This window comes from Myotis lucifugus, unplaced genomic scaffold, assembly GCF_000147115.1.
Source record: "Myotis lucifugus unplaced genomic scaffold, Myoluc2.0 scaffold_15, whole genome shotgun sequence".
In the NCBI taxonomy this organism is placed as follows: Eukaryota; Metazoa; Chordata; class Mammalia; order Chiroptera; family Vespertilionidae; genus Myotis; species Myotis lucifugus.
The window spans coordinates 14,837,561-14,862,055 of NW_005871063.1; the positions used below are offsets into that span (position 1 = coordinate 14,837,561).

The following is a 24,495-nucleotide window of genomic DNA, read 5'->3' on the forward strand; positions in this document are numbered from 1 at the left end:
AATACAAACCAAACAAGCCAGAGCTCAATCCCCAACTACATCCTTGTCAGCCCTCACACTTCAGGCCACTGTTCCCCCACTCTAATCACCATCCCAGAGTCAGATGCCAACTAGAGATAGCCCCTGTGCCCCAGAGCCTCCTGAAATTTAGTAGCCGCCAATCCTAAGCCTATTTCTCTTGTCTTTCCTATTTTTCCCCCTGTGGAAACCACAATAAAGACTCTTGCCCACAGTTCCTCCCACTCCCCCTGCCTCCTGACCAAACCTGGTGCATCCCTAATGCAGCACCTGTGGCATGGTGTGGCCCCTCCTCTTGGGAAGGTGAATAGCCAACTATCTTTTCAGTGGCAGTCTTCTCATCTGTTAACTTTACTACACCTCAGGTTTTCTATTAATACATTATGTTTTAAATTGTAGGCTACTGATTCATTTTATAATCCTATGGCAGAGTCTTATTATTAAGAAACTAGGGGCCCAACGCGTGAAATCGCGCGAGACCCAGGCCCAGTGCACCGGGACCGAGCGTCAAGTCCCACCGGTGCCTTCGAGACCCAGGGTCAAGTCCCTGCCCACCCGCATGCGCCTCGCTGCGCACGCAGCCTCCTGGTGACCAGTCTTCGGTCATTCCAGCATGACAGCGTCACGACCAAGGGGTTTTTATAATAGAGGTAGTATTAAATATTGTTAAGTTTCAAGTTTTCTTTAGAAGTAACTTGAATAGAGATTCAGAATGGTATTGAGATATAAGTGTTTGTGTGTATGTAAATATATACATATGTGCATGTATATGTGTATGCACATATATGTATATATGCACATAAAAATTTTATTTAACCTCATTAGAAAATGACAGAAATTCTGAGCTCTTAAGATATTTTTATAGATCATCTTTGGTTTAGCTCTTTTTGTTTAAAATTGAAAAAACAGAGGCAGGCCCAAAGTGGATATGTAGTTCACACCTGTAGTTGTGAAAAGTAGGATAACCCAGGTCTAACTCCTTGAGGCTTAAATAGACATGCAAGTGTCATAAGCTTTTTTATTAGGAAGAAAATTATAGGCACATTTTTCTTGTTTCTTCCCTCTCTTAAGGGAGTACAGTCATAAGTTAATTTTGTTTTCTCCTGTCCCAAATGGCTGTGGTTTGGTTGCTAAGTAACTATTCCAGTTGATAGTTTTTTTCATCTAGCAAAACTAAAATTTAATATAGTTATTTAAATTTTATTTCATAAACTTCTAATTAATCCAGATATTTTATGTCTAAAATTCACTCGTTTTTGTATCTCACCTCTTTTTTTTATTCTTAATTTTGTTTTTGGTGTTACAAACTTAGAAACTTTAACAACTTTTCAGCTAGGTGCTTGGTTCTAACCATTTTCCAGTATGTACTTTTATCTTAAATTTGACTGGATCAAATAATCATATTGTGAACTGAGATAATATGGGGAAAAATTGTTGAGATCAGATTTGGGGTGAAATAGCTTTCTGCTGTGTTCTGTATTGTTGGGTCTTTCTATAAGTATTTAGTTTTCCACATTTAAAGAAAGTAATTGTTTTACTTACTTATGCATTAATTGGTTGCTTCTATTATATGCCCTGACTGGTAATCGAACCCGCAACCTTGGAGTATTGGGACGGCACTCTAACCACCTGAGCTACCCAGCCAAGGTGGGAACTCCTAGATTTAAAATCATTTTTCCATTCCCTGTCAGAATTACTATGTACCCTTTTCTTGCCAACTCTTATACCTGGTCTGCCAGAGGCCCTGAGATGTTCTTGTTGCCACAAAGTTTCAGCTTTTGTAATGAAAAATAAACAGCTATAAATGGGAGCTAAGTAATGGTCTATTGTGCTACTTTTAATAGTACTGTGATTATTTTTACTTCCTCCAGTGTGCATTGATAGTGCTTTGCACATAGTTGGTACTTAATAAATATTTGACTAAGTAGATGTAATTCTGTTGAAAAAATTTGCTTTGACTTAATTATTTGATTCCATTTTCCATGAGTATGTGGGAATTTAAAAAAAAACTTGTCAGTATTTATTATTCTAGTATTTATTATTCAGCTGTGCTAAGCAGACACTTTGGGTTTCACCATGTTGGAATGCTTTTGCCTTTTTTGGTAATTGAGTAAAAGATGATCATTTTATTAGTCTCCTGAGAGTATGAAAAGTTCAATATTTTGTGATACTATAAAATCTCCTGATTTTATTTAATGACATGTTTCAGTTTTACATTGACTTTGTGTTTTGTAACTGTTACTGAACGTTACATTAAGCATATAAGTTTTTTCTTGTCTTTTAGCAGTATAGTCTCTTTTCATACTGAAACGTTAGATACTCACCTGGACAGCCATACTCCAGGTACTGTAAATCTGGCCATATTTTATGCTTTTTTGTTTAGGATTTTAAATTAATCTCAATTATTTGTTTACTAGTTAAAACTAAAAATTTTATGTGATACAATCTACTGGCAGTCATTGAAAGAACTTGTTAGTAATATTTTAAGTTTTTAAAAAATGTAACCAAATGTAGTTTTGTTGCATTTTTTCATGCCATTCTCTAAGTTTACATAGTGTTTGCTAGGTCTAGAAATAAGAATACTTGTATGACCCTTTCCTTTTTAGAATCATCAAGGATAAGCAGGCAAAGAGTATTTGATAATAAATAGATCATTGTCTGCCCAAGCTGATAAAGCACATTGAATTTTTCTAAGGGACAGAAATAGAAAATAATAATTAACCTCTCTACTGTGACAAAGGGAGAAGAGATATGTGATCACTGGTTTTTTTTCCTATTAGTTATTTTACTTTATCTTTTATTTCCCATTTATTACCATGTATCATGATTAAATGTACATATGTGGAAATAATATTGAGGTATCTTAACTGTGAGCAATTAATGAAATAACCACTAAAATAGTAAAGGTGTTGTAAATTCATGGCCTTTTGCAGCTTTATTGTGGTGAAGAAATTAAAAGGACAAAATAGTTAAACTTAAGAGTTCTTATAACTATTTTGAATAGGAAATGTAGAGATCATTTGTTAAGAAAATTTGGCTTTATTATAATTTTACAGTGAAGTTTATTCTTTTCGTTGTCTGCACATGTCTTTCAGTGGTTTGTTAGTCTCTCCTATCAAATGCACAAGCAGTTCTTCTATCTGTCTCTTAAGGTTTATTTTTATAAATGAGGTTTTCTTTAAAAAAAATTTTTCAATTATAGTTTACATTCAGTATTAGTTTGTATTAATTTCAGGTGTACAGCATACTAGTTAGACAATTGTATCCTTTACAAAGTGTTTCCCCTCATATTTAGAGTATCCAACTGGCACCATACATAGCTATTATAGTATTATTGACTATAAGGAAATTAACTGTGTTGTACTTTAATAAATGAGGTTTTTAAAAAGTTAATCAGATTGTAAATTCATGTAAGTGAAAAAAATCTTTTCTTTGCCTATGTTCTAATCATCTCCGGCCCCCAAATATGCCAGATGTTATTTGTGTCCAAGAAAGTCAATATAATTTAAAAATTTTTCTCTTTTCCCCAAAGGTGTGCTCATACTCTCCTCATCTTAATTGGAAGTAAAAGAGATGATTAGAACTGAATTCCCTACAACTGAAGATGGGTCTGGATTGCTTGGTAGAAGGATGTAGAATGGTTCTTATATGGTCAGAATGATCTCTTCCACCTTTTTAGAGAAAACCTGTGGCTAGTTCACCTATACTTGAAAGTAGAAAGCTAGTATTTCCTGGCTGCTCCATTTGCTATTTAGAAATGTAGCTTAAAATAGTCATCTATGAAGTTAGACTGATCCATGGCAGCCTAACAGTGTTGGACCAGCCTCTGTTGGCCATGAACTATGCAACTATTTTAAGCTGTGACCCTAAGAACTGACAGCGCATACTGTACCCTCATAGCACTGAATGCCAGTTCTGTATTTCCAGGGCTGGACAGATCAGATACAAACTTCTGTGCAGTTAATGCTATCATTTTAATGTTTTGAGAATTCTCATACCCACCTGCACAAGCTAATAGCTTGCCTTAATATATCAAATTTCTTTTTTAAAAATAGCATTGTAGGTGAATAAAAGGTAAAACAAAAACCCTATGATTTACCTATTTATTTTGAGCATTGCTTATTCAGATGAACTGCCTATAAAACAGAAAAACCCCAAAAGTCATTTGATGATGGTTTTATAAGATTTTGCTATTTTTAGATGGTTAATACACTAATGCCTGATTCGGTGATGCCTTTGCCCATATTCTCTGCTCTCATGTCAAATTGCTTTTCCCTCTCTTACTTCCAGTTTTACCCATTTAGTTGTTAGTGACCTTGGTCTTGATTTTCTCTTTTTCTTATTACTTGCAACCTCTCAAATACATCTTTTTTTGTGTGATTATTCCTTAAGTTTCTACTAAGTATAGGAACAAAGCTAAGTTTCTAGAACAGCTGTGGGCAAACTACGGCCCGCGGGCCGAATCCGGCCCGTTTGAAATGAATAAAACTAAAAAAAAAAAAAAAAAAAGACCGTACCCTTTTATGTAATGATGTTTACTTTGAATTTATATTAGTTCACACAAACACTCCATCCATGCTTTTGTTCCAGCCCTCCGGTCCAGTTTAAGAACCCATTGTGGCCCTCAAGTCAAAAAGTTTGCCCACCCCTGTTCTAGAACATAAAGATGCTATAAAACACAGTCCTTACCTTCTAAAAGCTTCTATTTTAATTGATTCAAGATGTTCATTAAAATTTAAAGATATTACATAAAAGTACAGTGGCACATACCAAAAGCAAACTGAATGGTAAAAGGTAGTGATATTGAAATTAAAAACAAGGAGTCACTGGGAACCAGGGCAGAAATAAAAGGCTACATTGAAGCTTAGGGGACTTGAACTGATTGTTGAAGGAAAGGAAAGCCCAAAAAAACGTAACAGAGAAAGAAGGCATTATAGACTGAAGAAACAATAGGTATAAAATAGAGGAAGCTGGAATATGCTTTACATGTTTAAGAAATAATTGGTAGACCATTTAAGTTAGTGAAGACTTTGAGGGAAATGGTAGAAGATGAAGTTGGCAAGGTTCGTAGTAGTCTGAACAAGGACAGGTGACAGGTGACAGGTCATTGAAGGTGTGTGAATGTCTTTGGAGGGTTAGGGGAAGGGAAGTTTAATTTATAAAGTGCTATTTTAGTCTTATTATCAGCAGACATAGGAGAAACTGAAGTAAATTTGGGAGCATTAGAGTTAGTTCATATATCAGTGATGGGAAATATGAACTTGGATGTGAAGTGTGTGATTCAAGAAACTTTAAGAAAACAATTGACAGGATTCAATGCATGAATATGGAGAGGAAAAATAATTTAACGGTAATTTTTAGACTATGAGCCTATCTGACCATGAGAGTGATTGTACCATTGAAAGATGAAATTGAGCCCTGGACAGTGTCCTTTAGTGGTTACAGCATCGGCCCATGCACTGAATGGTCTCTGGTTTGATTCCCAGTCAAGGGCACATACCTGGGTTGCATGCAGGCCCCCCGTCAGGGCACTTAAGGGGAGGCAACCAATCAGTGTGTCTTGGTTGGTTTCTCTCTCTCCTATTCCTCTGTCTAAAAAACCAAATGGAAATAATATTTTCAGGTGAGGATTAACAAAAAACAAGACATGACATTGAGTAAAAGAAGATGATGAATCTGAATTTGATATTTGTTAAATTTGAGTTAATAGTATTCCATTGGAAATACCCATTTTGTTTTTGGAAATTGGATCTGAGAAGAGGGATCAGAGTTGACATTCTAGTTGTGAAGTCTGCATAGAGCTGATGGTTGAAATTATGGCAGTACGTGAAATTGGTGAGAGGGAGAGTTTTGAATTTGAAGTGCAACTGGTCTTAGGGTTATATTCAGACTTTTGGAAACAAAAGGAGAAAGTGAGTGAAGTCAAGAAAAGTGAGAGCTGTCAGAGAGATAGGAAGAGAACAGGGTGGTATGTCAACAACAAAGAGGAATCTCAGAATATTGAATGTTGAAAAGATGACTTGGAGAATGATTGTTGAGAAAAGGTTATTGGATGTAGTGTTTGAATCATTTGATAAGACTTGAGAACTGTGCTGTTCAGTATGAAGGCCACCAGCCACATGTGACTGTTTAAGGTAAAATTAATTAATATTAAAAATTTATTTCCTCATTTGTACTAACCATACTTTAATAACTAGCAGCCACATATGGCTAGAGGCTGAGCATTTAACAGCCTTGATAAAGTACATTTAATTATTGTAGAAAGTTCTGTAGGACAGTGTAACTTTATAAAGCTTAATGCTATAGCAACACTGAAAGCATTTAAATTGATGAATGAGTTCTAAAAATATTGACCAAGCCTATGTAGAATACATTTTGGAAGAGTTTGGTGAAAATAGGAAAAGGACAGTATCTTGGGGGTTGATAAAGGCAGACCATGATTATGTGCATTCATTTAGAAAATATCAATTGAGGGCCTATTACTTGCCAAGTACTCTGCTAAGTATCTTTATCACAGTACTGAAGAAGGCATTAAAGAGTATGTAAGTATATAATTGGAACAAGGATGTTGGGGGTTAGATATCAGGTTAGTTATGATATAGTGTGACTATGCCTTAAATAGAAGGACCTGTCTTTTGTGGGAACATAGAAGTATACGATCTATATATAAAAGCCTAATATGCAAAGTGTCCTCTTGGGAGTTAAACTGACTGGCAGTTCAGTCACTTGCTATGATGTGCGCTGACCACCAGGGGGCAGCACGGAATGAAGGGCTAGGGACCCTACCTGTGCATGAATTTCGTGCACTGGGCCTCTAGTATAATCATATGAGGGAATTTGTGAGGAAAGTTTCCTCGAGGAGGTGATACCAGATAGCTCAGGTAGAGTGACTAGAAATTAGCCAGGTTGGCAGAAAAAGGATATCCCAGGCAAAAGGTCAGAGTCATGTAATAGCATGATGTGATCAGGGAACTACAGATAGTTTCGTGTGATCAGACCAAGAGTTCATGTGCTGTGGTCATGATGGCAAGGGGCCAAGGTTGTGGAGGTTCTTCCCTTGCCATAATAAGAAATTTAAATGGTATTCTGAAAGCTATGGGGAGCCTTTGAGGGACCTTAAGAAGTGGAATATCATGGTCAAATTTACATTTTAGATTGCACAGATTGGACATGGAGGACAGGAGGCTAATCTGGCTACCAGGAGATTGGTTCAATAGAAACATAGTGGAGAGGGAAGTACTGGAGAGACAGAATGGAGATTAAGGAGAAAACTATGGTTTCTGAAGCAGCAGTAGGAGATGAAATCAGATTGTTTTTTGAGGCAAATTACCACTAAATATGACAGAAGTTCAAAGAGGCAAGGGATTAGCAAAGAATGCCAAATGAAGCCAGAAGAGGATTGCTGGATTGAGAATGTTTCCAGTCAATAGGCTAGAAGACAAGGTGCTGATGAAAATGACATTCACAAGTGTTGGGAAGAGGAATGACAGAAGGTGAAATGACAATGGTCAGAGAAGAGGCAGTGCCAAGCCTACCTCTTGGAGGTGGAGAGTTCTAATTGATCACAGAGATTGAGCTGGGGCTTATTAGGAAACGCCTTGAGTGTAGAACTGATTTTTGTTTCCAAAGCTGCTTCCCCTCCTGGGTTCCTTTGTCTCAGTCAATGGCTCACCGTCCTCCTTGTGACCCAGACCAGCATTCTTATCTGATTTCATCTTTATAATTGTGATTTTAACGTTTATAGTTTTATACCTGAACCTTGAAATTAGACCTCACTTCAATTCTTGGTTTTGTCACTTAAATCTTGATCAAGCATTTCTCTAGATATGAGTGTTCTCATCTATACAGTAGAAATAATGGTGTTACTTTAGTGGCATAGTACATGTAAAGTGGTTTGCACAGTGCATATAACACAGAAAAGTTTTCGCTAAATACCAGCAGCTACTTATGTTATAACTAGAGGCCCAGGGCCCAGGGCACAAAATTGTGCAGGTAGGGTCCCTAGGCTTAGCCTCCATTTTCTGCCCGTTCGACAGTCCCCAGGCCGAATGCTGCCTCCGCCGCAGGGCTGTCAGGCCATTGGGATCACTAGCTCATTCCCGGCTGCTGGGGGGCTCAGGCCTGTGGGAAAATGGGCGCTGGCGACTTCACCTCCATGTGCATGCACTGGCCGGCCGCTGATGGAACACTCTGCGGGCTTGGGGCTGCTCATGCGGGCGCCGCTGCCACCACTGCTAGGGCTTGAGATGCTGACGGAAGCTGCGGGGCGCGCCCACAACCTACCCGCCCTGGCATGAGCAGCCCCGAGCGGGCAGCATGTTCTATGAGCGACTGGCCTGGCACACACGCATGGAGGTGAAGTCACCGGTGCCTGCTTTTCTGCAGGTCTGAGCCCCTGAGCAGCCAGGGATGAGCTGGTGATCCCAACAGCCTGACAGCCAGCCAGGTCCTCCCGCCACCCACCCCGATTACCCTGTTCACTATTGCTGATCCTTCATAACTTGAGGGCAGTGACCAAGAGGTCAGCTGTTCAGCCCACTCACCTGACCCCAGCCCTGCCCCGCCCTGCTCACAAGCTGGGGCGGAGAGGCACCGAGAGGTCAATGCCACCTCATGGTGACCGGTCGTTTGGTTGTCCTGGTCATCACAGACACTGGCTTTTTATATATATAGATTATTCTTATATCCAGATTTTCCTTTCTATTGTCAGTATTATTTTTCTGCGCCTCATCATCTAGAACAGTGGTTCTCAACCTTGGCTGCACATTAGAATCACCTGGGAATCTTTTTAAAATCCTGATTGCTGGGCCTCATTCCCAGGTGATTCTAATGTGCAGCCAAGGTTGAGAACCACTGATCTAGAAGGTCAAATAGCTTCTTAATTGGCTTCTCTGCTTCTAGCTTTTCTGTCACATACTTGACATTCCAGAGTTTTTCTAAAACTCAGATTTGATTATGCACTTTTCCCTTCCTCAGAACCTTCATAGATTTCCAGTAGTAGACATTTCAAGTTATTAAAACTTTAATACTTTTTTTTTGTTTTCAAGAAGCAAGAGAGCCTAAAGTAGGATAAAGTTTGTGATAGAGGCCATATCAGTTGAGGCCTACCTATGGTGACTCCGTTTACCTCTAAATAACTGGAATAAGCTTTAGATTTTAAAAAACTACGTATTAAAAGTCCACATAGAAGTAATCAGGTTTTCCTTTGATTTTTTTTTTTAACCACCCTTTTAAATGAGTATGCTTCATTAAAGAATGAATGGAACCTGGGAAAATTAGAAGCTGTTTTTTTATTTGTTTGTTTTATTGCAATTCTGTTTCAAGGAAGTACTCTGATTCTTCTGGGGTCTGTTGTTTGCCTACTGGGGAGGATTTCTACAACACAAACTTTTCCCTATATGAACAAAGAATTGAGAAGGGTGACCCTTAATCTGGATAAAGGCCAGAGTAAATAGAAATGACTGGAAGTCAGAGAGGAGTGTATGCCTTTGTTTTGACTAAGCTTTTCTCCCCAATTCCTGCCTTACTCATGCGTATTCCTAACCCATGGGAGGCACTCAATAAATGCTTATTGTAGTAAATTGTACTGAATACATAAACTGGAGCAGCTTTATACATTGGATTATTTGTGTGTCAACCTCCTAAATTAGGAGGAGGAAGAATATATACAAATTGAGTCCTTTTATTTGTGTGCCAGTGAATTTGTAATTCTGAGAATTGCCAAGTAATATTCTATAACCCAATAATTTTGGAGGAAAATATGAACTTTTATTACAAACTAACATCAGATATTTCTATCATTATTTCAATGATAAGATTGTAGGAATAATACTGGTGCAAGTTAAGAAAATTAACAAGATTGTGGAACATGGGCTCTAGAAAAAGATGATTTAGACACACTTAAATATTTATAAGAGCCAGTGTCATACATATTTTTTAAACTAAGCATTTGTGGAGGTCTGTTAACTTTCCCATGACACTAAGGTATTGCCAATATCTGGGACATTGATTTGGGAGTTTCTACCACTATGTTTTCAGAGTTTTTATACAGGCACATTTAATTGTAATGACTCAATGCGTGTTTTGTATGTTTTTGCATAATTTGCAAACTATTTTTTTAAATAAACTTTGAAAGTTGTCGGCCTGTTTTTAAATTAAATTATTTTTATTGCATTATTGAAGTGTGTATGTATAATATTTGTATTTAACATGGTTAGGTAGTTTTCTTGTGTTAGATTAGGCTTCTCCAAAGTGTTCTTTGATAGGGTCAAAATAGATCTATGATTTAGTTTCTAGCTTTAAAAATTTAGCAACTGGTTTTCAAGTTCAAATTGTAGACAAATTGATTTATAAAATCATTCACAAGAGGCTGAATATTTTTTTGTTGTTTTTTTATTTTTAATATAAGCTAAGACATAAATCTTTCCAATTACTGGAATGCTCTTAGTCTTCTGTTTCTGGTATCAAAGTATTTGACAAATGAAATAATCAAAATGAATTGGTGAACATGGGATCAGAGCATTAGGAGGTAGGTCAGCAGGTTATTGTGTGAAGTCTGAAAGGGCCTAACATGGTGCCTGATGGTGGTCATTATGAGTTTTCTTAGGATGGAAGCTATATCCAGTACTGTCGAGTTTATTCTAATAACTAGAATATTGCTGCCTTCTAATAGTGTCTTAAAAATTATAGTTCTAGATAAATAATGATTATGCTTACTATTCACTTTTCTTATTCTATATTGAACATTAAAAAATGTCATTGGATTTTCTCAAGAAGAGCATCTTAAAATTAAACTGTTACAATTCTACATATAAAATTCTTTAGGGAAACATTATTTTTGCAGTGACTATTTTAATCTATTTAATGTTCTTTCTTGTCAGAAACAGTTTTACATGCTGTTTTTTATCGATGTCCTCAAATCTTGGTGTAACACTTTTGGAAAACTAATCCCTGTGATGATTGCACTACTTTTTAAAAAAAGCATTATAGGTAGATCGATGGATAGAAAAATCTCCAAATTAAATTACAGCCATTTCAAACCATATCAGTGAAGTGGATTTTGAGCAAACTTACATAGCAGGTACTCAGGAAATGTTTTTTGAATGAATACATTTCACTTGTACACTAGATTCTCATCTAGAGATCTAAGACTTGTAGAAATCTGAATGGCTCTTATTAAGTATTTATACTTAATAAATTATGCAATTTCTTTGTATTGGAGTTAACGTTCCTCTTGAGTATTTGTCATATTCGAGATATTGTGCTGTATTACATACATATGTTATCTCAGCTAATTCTCATCACTTTCAGGTCCTCAAAGAAACTGCAGAGAGAATTAGAATGCAAAGACAGATCTGCCTGACCCCAAAGCTCTGTTTAATCTGTAGATTGCTAAACTGTCTGTTGTGCCTACTCAGTAACTCAATATTGGTTTACAAATTAACATGACCCATGCTATGTAAATAGTTCTGGCAGTCATTGGCTAATATGGTCACCTTCGTTTAAGAAGTGCAGAGATCCCGGCCGGTGTTGCTCAGTGGTTAAGCATCGACCTATGAACCAGGTTATGGTTCCACTCCCAGTCAGCGCACATGCCTGAGTTGCAGGCTTGATCCCCAGTGGGGGTCGTGCAGGAAGCAGCTGGTCAATGATTCTCACCATTGATATTTCTATCTCTTTCTTCCTCTCTGAAATTAAAAAAAATGTACTTTTTAAAAAGTACAGAGAGCATTCAGTTATGTCTTAACTAGAGGCATGATGCATGAAATTCGTGCAAGAGTAGGCCTTCCTTTCCCCAGCTGCCGGCACTGGCTTCCCTCGGCACCGGGGACCCAGGCTTCCCTCGCAGCCCTGACTTCGTCTGGAAGGGCGTCTGGTCTAATTAGCATATTACACTTTTATTATTATTATAAATATTTTCAGTTTATGGTTCTGTAGAAAAACACATAGTTACATTTTTTGACTATGCTAAAGAAATATTTTATAATTAATAAACATAATTTCCAAACTTGTGATATTCTTTTTACTACCACTGTATTACACTGTGCAAGTCATGTCTGACATACTGTCAAATCTTAGTTCCAGATTTATATTACTATGTTTGTAAAGGTGTTAATTCACAGTCACGTAGTTTATAGTTTTTATAGGTATATAAATGTACCATATAAGTTTTCATATACTTCAAAATTAATTAAGGTTATTTATAATTATGTGAATAAATGAGAGCCATGATCATTAGTTATTTGGAAATTCATCTTAAGCAGGGCTTTTTAATGTTGACATTTTAGGCCAGATAAGTCTTTATTTTGAGGGCCTGTTTTGTGCATTGTTGATGTGTTGCAGCATCCCTACTCTCTGCCTACTAAATAACAGTAGTAGTTTCCCAAGTTGTGATGATCAAAAATATTTTAAGACATTGCCAAATATCCCCTGGAAGACAAAATTACCTTATTGAGAACCATTAGTTGAGATTTAGAACCAACAAAAGTAGAAATTTTTTTATAGTTACCTTTAAAAAAAAAGCTTTATTGGGATATGATTCATATATCATACAATACAGCCATTTTTAAAGTTTACAGTGGCCTTTACTATATTGACAGAGTTGTACAACTATCACTATGATCTAATTTTAGGACTTTTTCATAGTCTTATTATGACAGATTAACCATCACTTCCCATTTTTTCTCCCCATTTTCCTAGCTGTAGATATACCTGGTTATCGTTTTACTAGAGGCCCGGTGCATGAAATTTCATGCACTGGGAGGGGTCCCTCAGCCCAGCCAGTGCCCCCCTTGGGGGATGTCCGCCTGCCACGAAGGCAGGAGAGGCTCCCACTGCCACCACTGCACTCGCCATCCGTGAGCCCTGCTTCTGGCTGAGCAGCACTCCCCCTGTGGGAGCGTACTGACCACCAGGCGGCAGCTCCTGCATTGAGGGTCTGCTCCCTGGTGGTCAGTGTGCGTCATAGCAACCAGTCGTTCTGCCATTTGATCAATTTGCATATTAGCCTTTTATTATATAGGTTGTTTAGGAATATACAGCTTCCTTGTTTGTTTTAAGTCAGATTATAAAGCAAACCAAAGTCTACTGCATACTGTGTTTATTGGCAATGTAGAGACATATTCTTTCCTGTATATATCTTCAGAGATCCTTAGACATTTGTTTAGACCAGTGGTTCTCAACCTGTGGGTTGCAACTCCTTTGGGGGTCAAACGACCCTTTCACAGGGATCACTTAAATACATCCTGCATATCAGATATTTACATTACGATTCATAACAGTAGCAAAATTACAGTTGTGAAGTAGCAACGAAAATAATTTTGTGGCTGGGGTCACCACAACATGAGGAACTGTATTAAAGGGTCGCGGCATTACGAAGGTTGAGAACCACTGGTTTAGACAGACTGAATTTAATCTGTAGAGGAAATAAGTAAACCTAAATAGGCTCAGTTAAGAATTGTGATTAACAGTAAGAAGTCTCTCCAGCCCTTGATGGCAGGTTTTTATTACAGAAATCAACAATTTCTGTTTTTCCTGATCATTTCTAGTAGATGACCTTATTTCCTAGGCTATGTGTAAAAACACACAGGCACACACACACACACACACACATTTTGAACCTGTTGGGTTTTAAGCAGAGAGCTGACATGATATGTCTTACATTTTAGAACAAGTCTTCTGGGAACTGTGTTAAGAATGAACTTACAGTCCTGGCCGGGTAGCTCAGTTGGTTGAAGTGTCATCCCAATATATCAAGGTTGTGAGTTTGATCCCCAGTCAGGGCACATACAAGAATCAACCAATGAATGCATGAATGAGTAGGACAGCAGGTCAAGTGTGTGTCTCTCTCCCTCTCCCTCTCCCTCTCCCTCTCCCTCTCCCTCTCCCCTTCTCTTTTCTCTGTCCCCCTCCTTCCTCCCTTTCTCCCTTCTTCCCATTCTCTATTCCTCTCTCTCAAATCAATAAATTAAAAAAATGTTTTTAAAGAATAAATTTATAGAGGACGGAGGGCAGTGGTGGCAAGGAGACCAGTTAAGAAACTGTTGTAGTAATCAAGTAAGAGAAAACAGTATCTTGGAAGTGGTGGAGAAATGCTTGGATCCTAGATCTATTTTGAAGGAGCAGTCAGCAGGGCATGAGAGACAGATAAGAAACAAAAATAAAGATTACTCCACAGATTTTGATCTAAAGATTGATAGGTAGAATTGTATACTTTTAAGAAATGTAAAATTCTGATAATGGTCAAGTTTATCATTATTTCCTTTTGTTTTTTGTTTTGGGGTTTTGTTTAAAAGACCCTGTGGTTCTTCTGTATTTTCTTCTAATATTTTTTGTTCTGGTTTGTTTTAGTTTTTTTACATTTAGGATTTTGGGGTTTGACGTGTTTTATTTTTTATACAAACCTGTTTGCATTTTACTTTTGTGTGTGATATGGGATTATCTAAATTTCTTTGCCTCACCCCCCACCCCATGCACACCCAGATAGCCAATAGTCCCAATCCAAAACATGGTTAAAATACTACGTATGCAGCTTTAAAATAATCCCTTTTATTTTATACCCAGTAGGCACATGTTTATTTCTGCTACCATATTTTATTCAGTAGTAACAGTAGCTAACATGTAATGAACAATTCTGTGCTGGGCACTGTGATAAGGGATTTGTAAAAATTAACTTTTTAATCCTCATCAACTCTCTGAGGAAGCATTCCTTTATAAATAGGTGTTTTCTTCCATTTATATACTTTCTATTCCCACACCAGATGGGGAGAAAGTAGATTGTGTTGAAAGAAAGGAAAATTATAAAGCATACTCACATGCACATAAGAATCAATTTAAGCCATGTAAATAGCTTTTTTTTTCGTCAAAGTATGTATTATTTATATTTTTCCCTAAGTGAAGAAGCCAAATTGGTATATGTGCTAACCTGAGAGGTGAAGTCTAAGCTATAGAAAATGAGTGGACAAAGTCAATGTCCTAAAAGTCTGTTTTATGATTATAGTAATAGTATGTATTAAACATAGGTGTTTTTACATTAAAAAAACTATTTAACTCAATGTGCATAATTTAAAAATACTTCAATAAAGAGATATTTGCTTAATTTGAAGTATTTAGGAATGAGAAAATGTCAAGTTACTTTTCATTCATTTTCTTGGAGTGAATGAGATATGTTGCTTACTGTGGAAATGGTAATAATAATGCTTTGTATTTATATAGCATCTTTCATCTGAGGATCTCAAAGTGCTTTTCAAATAATGTCTCATGAATCCTCACAGCACTTCAGTGAGGTAGGTAGGTGGCAAGTATTATTATCTTCATTTTACAGATGGAGAAATTAAGCCACAAGAGGGTTAGATGATTTATGTACATAGTCCCACCAACCAGCTATAGAGGCAGCCTGAAGTAAAAATATTCTATTTTAGGAGCATTGGCAGAGTATAAACCATTAACCCCTTTGCTGTTTGTACCTATTAGAAAAAATATGGTAGTTTTATAATGTTTACATTGAAATTATTGTTTTCCTTTCTCGAGTAGAAAACATAATACTCTTTTCCTCCCCACTTTTAGGTCAGCAGCAAGGACAAGATGGCGTAAAAGTCCAACAAGCTACAATAGCTCCTGTAACTGTAGCCGTTGGAGGAATTGCTAATGCAACGATAGGTGCTGTTAGTCCTGACCAACTCACACAAGTGCATTTGCAGCAAGGCCAGCAAGCTTCTGATCAAGAGGTACAGCCTGGCAAGAGGCTTCGAAGAGTTGCCTGTTCCTGTCCGAATTGTAGGGAAGGAGAAGGAAGGTAAATGCTCTATTTCCAACTCTGCCTCTCTGGCAGGCATATAATAGTTAAAGCCATGCCATTGGTTGGGTACTTTGATCATTAGAACAGCACTAGCTTTGTAGTCCAGAGTTGAGATATAGTGTTGGTATGAAGGGGATTAAATTGAGCTGTTCTAGGAATAGTTCTGCACCTTGTACCTTACATTTTTTTGCAATTGTTTGATTTTTTCATTTATCGTGTAAAAACTTCAAATAACTTTATTGACATAAAACTTACATGCCATACAATTCAGTCATTTAAAGTATACATTTCAATAGTTTTTAATATTCTCACATCCATCCATCACCACAATTAATTTTAGCACATTTTTGTCACCCCCTAAAGAAACACTGTATTCTTTAGCCATTACCCCCCTCATTCCCACCCTTCCCAGCTCTAGGCGACCACTATAGCTTTATAGATTTGCTTATTCTGAACATTCGTATAATGTGTCACATAATATATGGTCTTTTGTGACTGGTTTTATTCACTTAGCCTAATGTTTTTTTGTATTAAAGCATGCATTAGCACTTTAATCTCTTTAACGAACAAATAATATTTAATTGTATGTACTATATATACAATTTTTTACTCATCCATTCATCAGTTGATGGACATTTGGCATTTTCCACCCATAGGCTCTTCTGCTGCTATGAACCAACCTTCCTTCCTTCCTTCCTTCCTTCCTTCCTTCCTTCCTTTCTTTTTTTTTTTGCTGTAAACATTCTTATACAACTTTTTGTGTAGACATATGTTTTCATTTCTCTTAGGTATATGCCTAGGAATGGAATTACTGGTTCATATGGTGACTGTAGTCTAACCATTTGAAGAACTGTCAGAATGTTTTCCAATGTGGCTGAATCATTTTATGTTCCCACCAGCACTAGATGAGGGTTTTGATTTCTCTACATTATTGCCAACACTTGTTATAATCTGACTTTTTTATTATAGCCAACCTAGTGGGTGTGACGTGGTATTTCAGTGTGCTTTTGATTTGTATTTCCCTGATGACTTATGACATAGGTATGTTTTCATGTGCTTGGAGGCAATTTGTGTATTGTATATTTGGAGAAATATCTATTATCTTTTGTTCATTTTATTTCTTTTTATTATTATTTTGTAATGGTTCTTTATATATTCTAGATACAAATCCCTTATCAAATACGTGATTTGTAAACATTTTCTCCCAGTCTGTGAGTTGTCCTTTAACTTCCTTGATATTGTCATTTGAAGCACAAAAGTTTTTATTTTTATTTTTTTAAAATATATTTTATTGATGTTTTACAGAGAGGAAGGGAGAGGGATAGAGAGTTAGAAACATCGATAAGAGAGAAACATCGATCAGCTGCCTCCTGCACACACTCCCTACTGGGGATGTGCCCGCAACCAAGGTACATGCCCTTGACTGGAATTGAACCTGGGACCTTTCAGTCCACAGGCCGACGTTCTATCTACTGAGCCAAACCGGTTAGGGCTCCTTTTGCTTCTTTTTGTGGTATTATTCTTACACATTGTATAAATGCTACAAACTCAACAATATATTGTTATAATTATTATTTTATATAACTTTACTTCATTTAAAGAAGTGGAGAGAACACAAGCAAGTATGTATAGGTTTTGCTATGTTAACTGTATTCTTCTAATTCCCTGTATTTGTTTCTGTGAACTTGAGTTTCCATCTGGGGTCATTTCCTTAGCCCAGTACAGCTTTGCTCTCATCCATCTCCTTTGTGCTGTTTTTCCTTTGTTTGTTTCTTTGTGTGTGTGTTTTTTTGGCAAATATATTACATGTATTGCATTTCTGTGATGTTGTAGGTTTGATAATACATTTTATACATATTATTTATAAAACTAGTAGCCCGGTGCACGAAATTCGTGCACATTAAAAGAGAATTAATTAGCGGAGATATTTTAATATTGCTATTTGCCCTTTCTCTATAATAGAAGTGTGAGAGATGAAAGGAAATTAGTAAAATGTATATGAAAATAATATATAAATTTATTAATAAATAAACAGTAACAAAAGGATATAACAACAACAGAGGCATGATATAAAAACGACAAAAACATGATATGAAAACAACAAAACCATGATATAAAAACAACAGTGATGCAAACAATGACTGACAAAGTGATTAAACTTATTCTAATATCTCCCTGTACACCACATTAAGAGTGAAAACACTTTCAGAGTGCTTGACTAATTTCCCTTATGATGAAGTATTTAGAACTTTTAACTGTAAGGTCACACACTCTTCAAACTTGAGAGAAAGCAACATATAACTGACCATGTGCGAAAACGGGTTCAGGTAGGAATATGCCAACTCTGTCTAGAGTTTGTCCTTGTGATTTATTAATAGTCATCACAAATGCTGGCATCACGGGAAACCGTCATCGAGTCATTTTAAATGGGAGGCCAGTGTCAGATGGGGACAAATTAATTCTTGGAATCAGAACAACCTCTCCCTCTGCAGATCCTATTAATACTTCAGCTTCGATAATGTTAGGTCGTAATCTTTTGATACTAAATCTGGTACCATCACAAAGACCCCATTTACTATTGAGATTTCTCAATAGCATGATGATTGCACCCACTTTCAATTTTAATTTATGACACGGCATTCCTGAAGGAATAATACTATTAAGGAATTCGATGGGAAAATTTTCCTTTTCAGCATCATCTGTGGAATGAATGGAATCATCACTCAAATATGTGTGAAATCTCCATCAAGTATATCCAAAATTTCTTCATTTAATTTTTGAACATGCTCATTTTTTGGACAAAGAATTGCACGTTTAGATATATTTTTAATACTGTCCAAAGGTAGCTTCAGTAATAAATCCATTACAAATCATTTCACAGGGGATTTCAATAATATCCATTCCTAAATGAAAACTGCTATCAAGTTTGCCATCTCCAAGTTTTACTAACCATCCACTATAAGCAGAATCCTCTGATCTCATATTTATTGTAAGAGACAGCTTTCTGAAACATCCCCAAACATTGCAGTACTTTAAACTCATTTGTACTATGGCTGATCACATAGCATGCGGTACAATACTGAGACATTGTCGAAAATCCCCTCCAAGAAGGAGAACTTTCCCACCAAATACAACATTGAGACTCATAATTTCTCTTAGTAATCTGTCTATGGCGTTTATAGCATGACTGGATGCCATGGTGCACTCATCAGTAATGAGAAGTTGGGCCTTTTTAATAGTTTTAGCAACTTCACTCTTTATATTGAGTCTAGAAATTGAAGTTTCATTTAATGGAATCGGTAATTTATATTGGGAATGAAAGGTGCTTCCACCAAGAAGTAAATTTGCAGCAATTCCTGTAGACGCTGTGAGTAAAACAGTACCACCACAACCTCTAATATAATGTATTAAAACTTTATACAGATATGCAGGTGAATAGGATTCCTAGCTGGCAGGCCCCTGACAGCAAGCTGGCCACCTGTTGATTCCGTGAGGAATGGGGCTCCCTCCTTCCTCCTGTCAGGGTCCAGGGTGCAGGTGAATATGGGGTTCCTGGCTGGCAGGCCCCTGACAGCAAGCTATCCAACAGCAGATTCTGTGAGGAATGGGGCTGCCTCCTCCCTACTGTCAGGGTCTGGTTTGAAGGCGGCCATGCCCCCTGTTGGGCCAGACCCAGAGTTCTACCAGAGTTCTGGCCTCCACCTCAGCAACCCAGGACTGACTGCTGCTGCACACTCCTGGCGCTCCGAGGGTGGGTTCTTCCCTCAGGCCTTGCGGGGAAACAGCTCGGGGAGGGTGCAGCCCTTTGCAAGGCAACCCAGAACTCAGTACTTTCACGCTCCGCTCCGATGGCGGGTTTCTGCCTGAAACCTCACCCTCCAGGAAACAGCTGGGGGAGGGCGAAGCCGTTTCCAAGACGACCCCTGCAGGACTGACTTCCTTCCAGTTGGTCGAGCTTCTGGATGTGATGTTACACCCAGGGTTTTTATATAAGTAGATTGCTTTTTAAATTAGGTAAGAAGAAATATGCAGTTATAGTGTTCTCTATAATCACATAATTACCATTGCTGGTGCTCTTTTCTTTGTGTGCAATAGAATTACTTTTGGAGATCATTTGCCTTCAGCTTGAACAACTTTCTTTAGTATTTTTTGCACAGCAGGTCTGCTAACTTGCAAATTCTGTCAGTTTTTGTTTATCTGGGAATATCTTTATTTCACCTTTATTTTTTAAAGATAGCTTTGCTGGATATAAGATTCTTGTTTGAGTTTTCTTCTTGGAACACTCTGAATATGTTTTCCTACTGCTGTCTAAACTTGTTTCTGTTGAGAAATCAGCCTTTAATCTTAGTGGGGTTCCCTTGTAAATGATGAGTCATTTTTCTGTTGCTGCTTTCAAGATTTTTGTCCTTATGGTTGGGTTTCAAGATTTTGGTATAAAGTATCTTATTTGTAGATCTCTGCATTTATCATACTTGGAGTTTGTTGAGCTTCCTGCATGTGTAGATTAATGTTTTTCAATTACTTTTCAGCCATTATTTCTTTAAATATTTTTTTCTACTCTCTCCTCTCCTCTTTCCTGCCCCCTTCTGTCCTCCTTGTCCACCCCTTTTATGCCCACCCCTACTGTATGTTGGTGTCCCAGATTTCTGTGACACTGCTAATTTTTCTTTGTTCTTTTTTTTTCTGTTTTTGGATTGCATAATCTCTGTTGATCTATGTTCTACTTCTCAATTTCTTCCTTCTCTTAAGTACCTCTAGTGAATTTTTCATTTCAGTTGTAATTTTCATCTCTAGAATTTCTAATTGATTTTTCTTGAATCATTTTTGTTTATCAATATTCTCTATTTGATGTGACATTGTCATTATGCTTCTTTAATCATGGTGTCCTTTAGTTCTTTCAACATATTTATAATTGCTATTTTGAAGTTTTGTTAAATCTGATTACTCTCACAGGAAGTTTCTCTATTTTTTTGTTTGTTTCTGGTATATGGGTCATACTTTCTTGTTTTGTGTTTTTTGTTTTGGGCATATCTCATAATTTTTTGTTGGGAACTAGATAGTTTAGGTAATATATTGTAGCAACTCTTACTGCCCCTGCCCTTCCCCTCCCCCAGCTTGTTATTGTTGTTTGCTTATTTATTTAGGGACTGGCTGGATTCTTTTAGAGCAGTGGTCGCCAACCTTTCGGACCTCACCGACAGCCAGTTGGCGACAGCTATTTTAGAAACCCTCCTCAGTGGATCCAGACTTGAGTATTCTGATGGTGACTCTGGGATGACAGTAGTTTTGGCAGGGATCTTTTGATTGTCTCTTTTCCCTGACCACCCCCAGCTATTAAGTTCAACTAATTGCCAGTTGATTGCTCTGTTGTATTCAACAATGCCCTGGAGCATGTATTTCTCCACAGTCTAATCCAGGGGTGGGCAAACTTTTTGACTGGAGGGCCACAATGGGTTCTTAAATTGGACTGGAGGGCCGGAACAAAAGCATGGATGGAGTGTTTGTGTGAACTAATATAAATTCAAAGTAAACATCATTACATAAAAGGGTACGGTCTTTTTTTTTTTTTTTTTTTTTAGTTTTATTCCTTTAAGTGCTAGGTCACTCACTAGGTCTGTGTTTGAGATTTATTCTGACTCTGGAGGGCTCCTCCCAGCTATCTTTTTTCTGGTTTCTGTCTAACAACCTAAGCCAGCCTATAGTTTATCCTGTTTCTCCAATGAATTTATTAGTCTGTTCCCAGTTGCCTTTTGCAGTAATCTCCACTGCTTTTAAGAACTTCTCAAAGTCAATTTGGGGCAGGTGTGGGGGTATTTGGAGCTCTCTTTTTATGGTATGCTTTCCCTCTAGCCAAAATCTTTGTGTCATAGTGGTATTTGGAGCTCTCTTTTTATGGTATGCTTTCCCTCTAGCCAAAATCTTTGTGTCATAGTGGGGGTTGAGACAGTGAGTGGCACCTTTCTCTCAGTGGCATCCTTGCTCTAGGAGCTGAGTGCTTGTTGGCAGGGGGGCATCAGTAACTCAGGTTTTCTTGGTTTGCCTCTCATGGCCTGGGACCTCTGATTTATGAACTACAGGTGAGTTGGGTCAAGGGCGATCTAAACCCCAGTGTTTTCATCTTGCCCTATCCAAGGCACTCTCAGGAGTTGGGATTGGGTGGAAGAACGGAGTTCCCTGGGGATAGAACCTGCAACCGAGTTACATGCCCTTGATCAGAATTGAACCTGGGACCCTTCAGTCCACAAGCTGATGCTCTATCTGCTGAGCCAAACAGGCTAGAGCAGAAGAGCATCATTTAATTACTTTGATTCCCTTTTACTTTCCCATAATTATAAGCTTGGTATTTGGGAGTGTAATTATGTTTGGTTTTTGTTTCTGTTAGAGGCAGTAATGAACCCGGAAAAAAGAAACAGCACATCTGTCATATTGAAGGATGTGGAAAAGTTTATGGCAAAACATCTCACTTACGAGCACATCTTCGCTGGCATACTGGAGAAAGGCCTTTTGTGTGCAACTGGATGTTTTGTGGTAAAAGATTCACAAGGAGTGATGAGCTTCAGAGACATAGAAGAACCCATACAGGTTAGTTGGTTTCTTTTTGGACTTGTATATTCTACTTATTTTTTCAGTGCTTACATGAAAATTTTAGTGATAATTAGCTATCATATTGGAAATAATGGAAATTAAATAGAATTCACTTCAGCAGTTATATGAAAGATGTTTAAAATTTTTTAACTCATATTTCTACCTTTTGTCAACTCCATCAGCATAATTACATGATCTGGAATTTACTTCATTTGCTTATATTTTATTTTACAAGATGAATTCCAGTTTTTTGTGGCCCTTTTTTGTTTTTCAGTATCTAAGTAGATGAAAAGAGAGTTGAATTAAGATTATTGGTGGTTTTTTATTAGTTTTTGTTTTCTTACCATCCAGAGAATTGACTCAATTATCCAGAATAATAGCTCCACCTTTAGTTATTTTCTTAGTGGTTGCCTGCTTTGGGGTTATAATTTACACTTTATAACAACGTAGTCTGGATTAATACCAATTTTATTTCAATAGTATACACAAATTTTTCTCTTATATAGCTCTGCCTTTCCATCTGCTGTTACTTTCACCAGTTACATCTTTGTATATTGTGTACCCATCAACATAGGTTTAAAATTATTGCTTTGTGCAGTTGTGTTTTAAACCAGATAGGAGACCAAATGAGTTATAAATCAGAAATGCATTTATACTGACTTTCATAATTATATATTACCTTACCTGGTGTTCTTTATTTCTTCATATGGATTTAAGTTACCATCACCTTTTCATTTCAGCCTGGTATTTCTTATAGATGCAATCTGCTGTGGGAAATGTTTTTGTTTTTATTAAACTGGGAATATCTTAATTTCTTATTTCTGAAAGATAGTTTTGCTGTAAATAGAATTCTTAGTTGACAGGTTTTTTTCTTCAATCTCTTTGAATATATTATCCCACTGGTTTCTGGCTTCCATGATCTATGATGAAAATCAGCAGTTACTGTTATCCATAATCCCTTGTAGGTGATGTCACTTCTCTAGAGAATCTCTAGATTCTCTCTTTGTTTTTTACTTTAAACATTTTTATTATTATGTGTCTCACTGTGAATCTCTTTGCATTTAATTTACTTGGAGTTGATTGAACTTCTTGGATGTGTAAGGTAGTGTTTTTCATCAAATTTCAGAAGTTTTTAAGTATCATTCCTTCAAATATTTTTTCTTTAAATACCTGAGACCAATAAATATTTTCGTTGCTGAGGGGCTCTGTGTGAATGTTGGGGCACCATTCAACACTCAGCCAGACAGTTGACAACTCTGCCTTAGAGTTCACTTTCTGCTTATGCAGAGCCTCAAAGGTTAGGCACAGGTAAGAGTTTGGCTATTTTGGGCCTTTATTGCCCTAAGCATGTATGTAGCTGTCTAGATTCCAGGGAGTATGTCAGAACTTTTCAATACTCCTATGAATACCTTATCTCCCAGCTTTTGCTTTTAGGCTTTTAGTTAATTTATTGCGTGTCCTAAATATTATTCATTACCTCTGTCATCATGAAGTTAAAACATTTACCTATAACTGGTTTTAACAAACACATGCCTGTCTCCACCCTGAATAAGACTTTTCACATTGGGCTACCTCCAAGTAAGTTAAATGCAAGTCTTTTACATGGGGTCTTCCAAAGAACCACCAGACAGATCAAATAATGATCATTCTTTGGGAATGAGAATTTGAAGGAACTCCATTCTGTTCTGTTCTGTTCTCTCTGGTGGCTACCAGGCTGCCGGGAAGTAGAAAATGGAGTTAAGCAAATTAAAACACCACAAAGAATTCTGTTCTAGTCAAGCAAGATTCAGCCATTTTTCTTTAAAAAACACTCCCTGAGTTATTGCAAACCTTATTTAATTTCCAGAGTCAGAAAGGGTTGGTTTTGATAGTTTTTGTTTCGTTTTCTGATTATTTTCATAGAGGAGTGAATTTTTGGAGGTCACCATCTTTATTGGCATTACCTCTTTCATGCCTTTGGATTTTGTTTCCCCTCTTTATTTCTGAAGAATTATATGGATTAGAAAGAGTTGATAAGTTCTGTTTATGTCATATTGAATGATGCTGCCTATGGTTCACAATTGAGTTGAGAAGTCTGGATCTTGATGTGGTCATCT

The 24,495-nt window shown here is 37.1% G+C and overlaps 1 protein-coding gene across 6 annotated transcripts in view; it reads left to right on the plus strand.

Annotated features, from left to right (window-relative positions):
• The window catches only part of SP4 (Sp4 transcription factor), a 54,712-nt gene that overhangs the window by 21,059 nt on the left and 9,158 nt on the right, over positions 1 to 24,495 (plus strand). For all 6 annotated transcript variants that reach the window (XM_006085064.3, XM_014452488.2, XM_006085065.3 and 3 more), the window contains 2 exons: positions 15,583 to 15,811; positions 22,197 to 22,396. In XM_006085064.3, the coding sequence (XP_006085126.1) occupies positions 15,583 to 15,811; positions 22,197 to 22,396 (429 nt within the window). The remainder of the gene's footprint in view (positions 1 to 15,582; positions 15,812 to 22,196; positions 22,397 to 24,495) is intronic.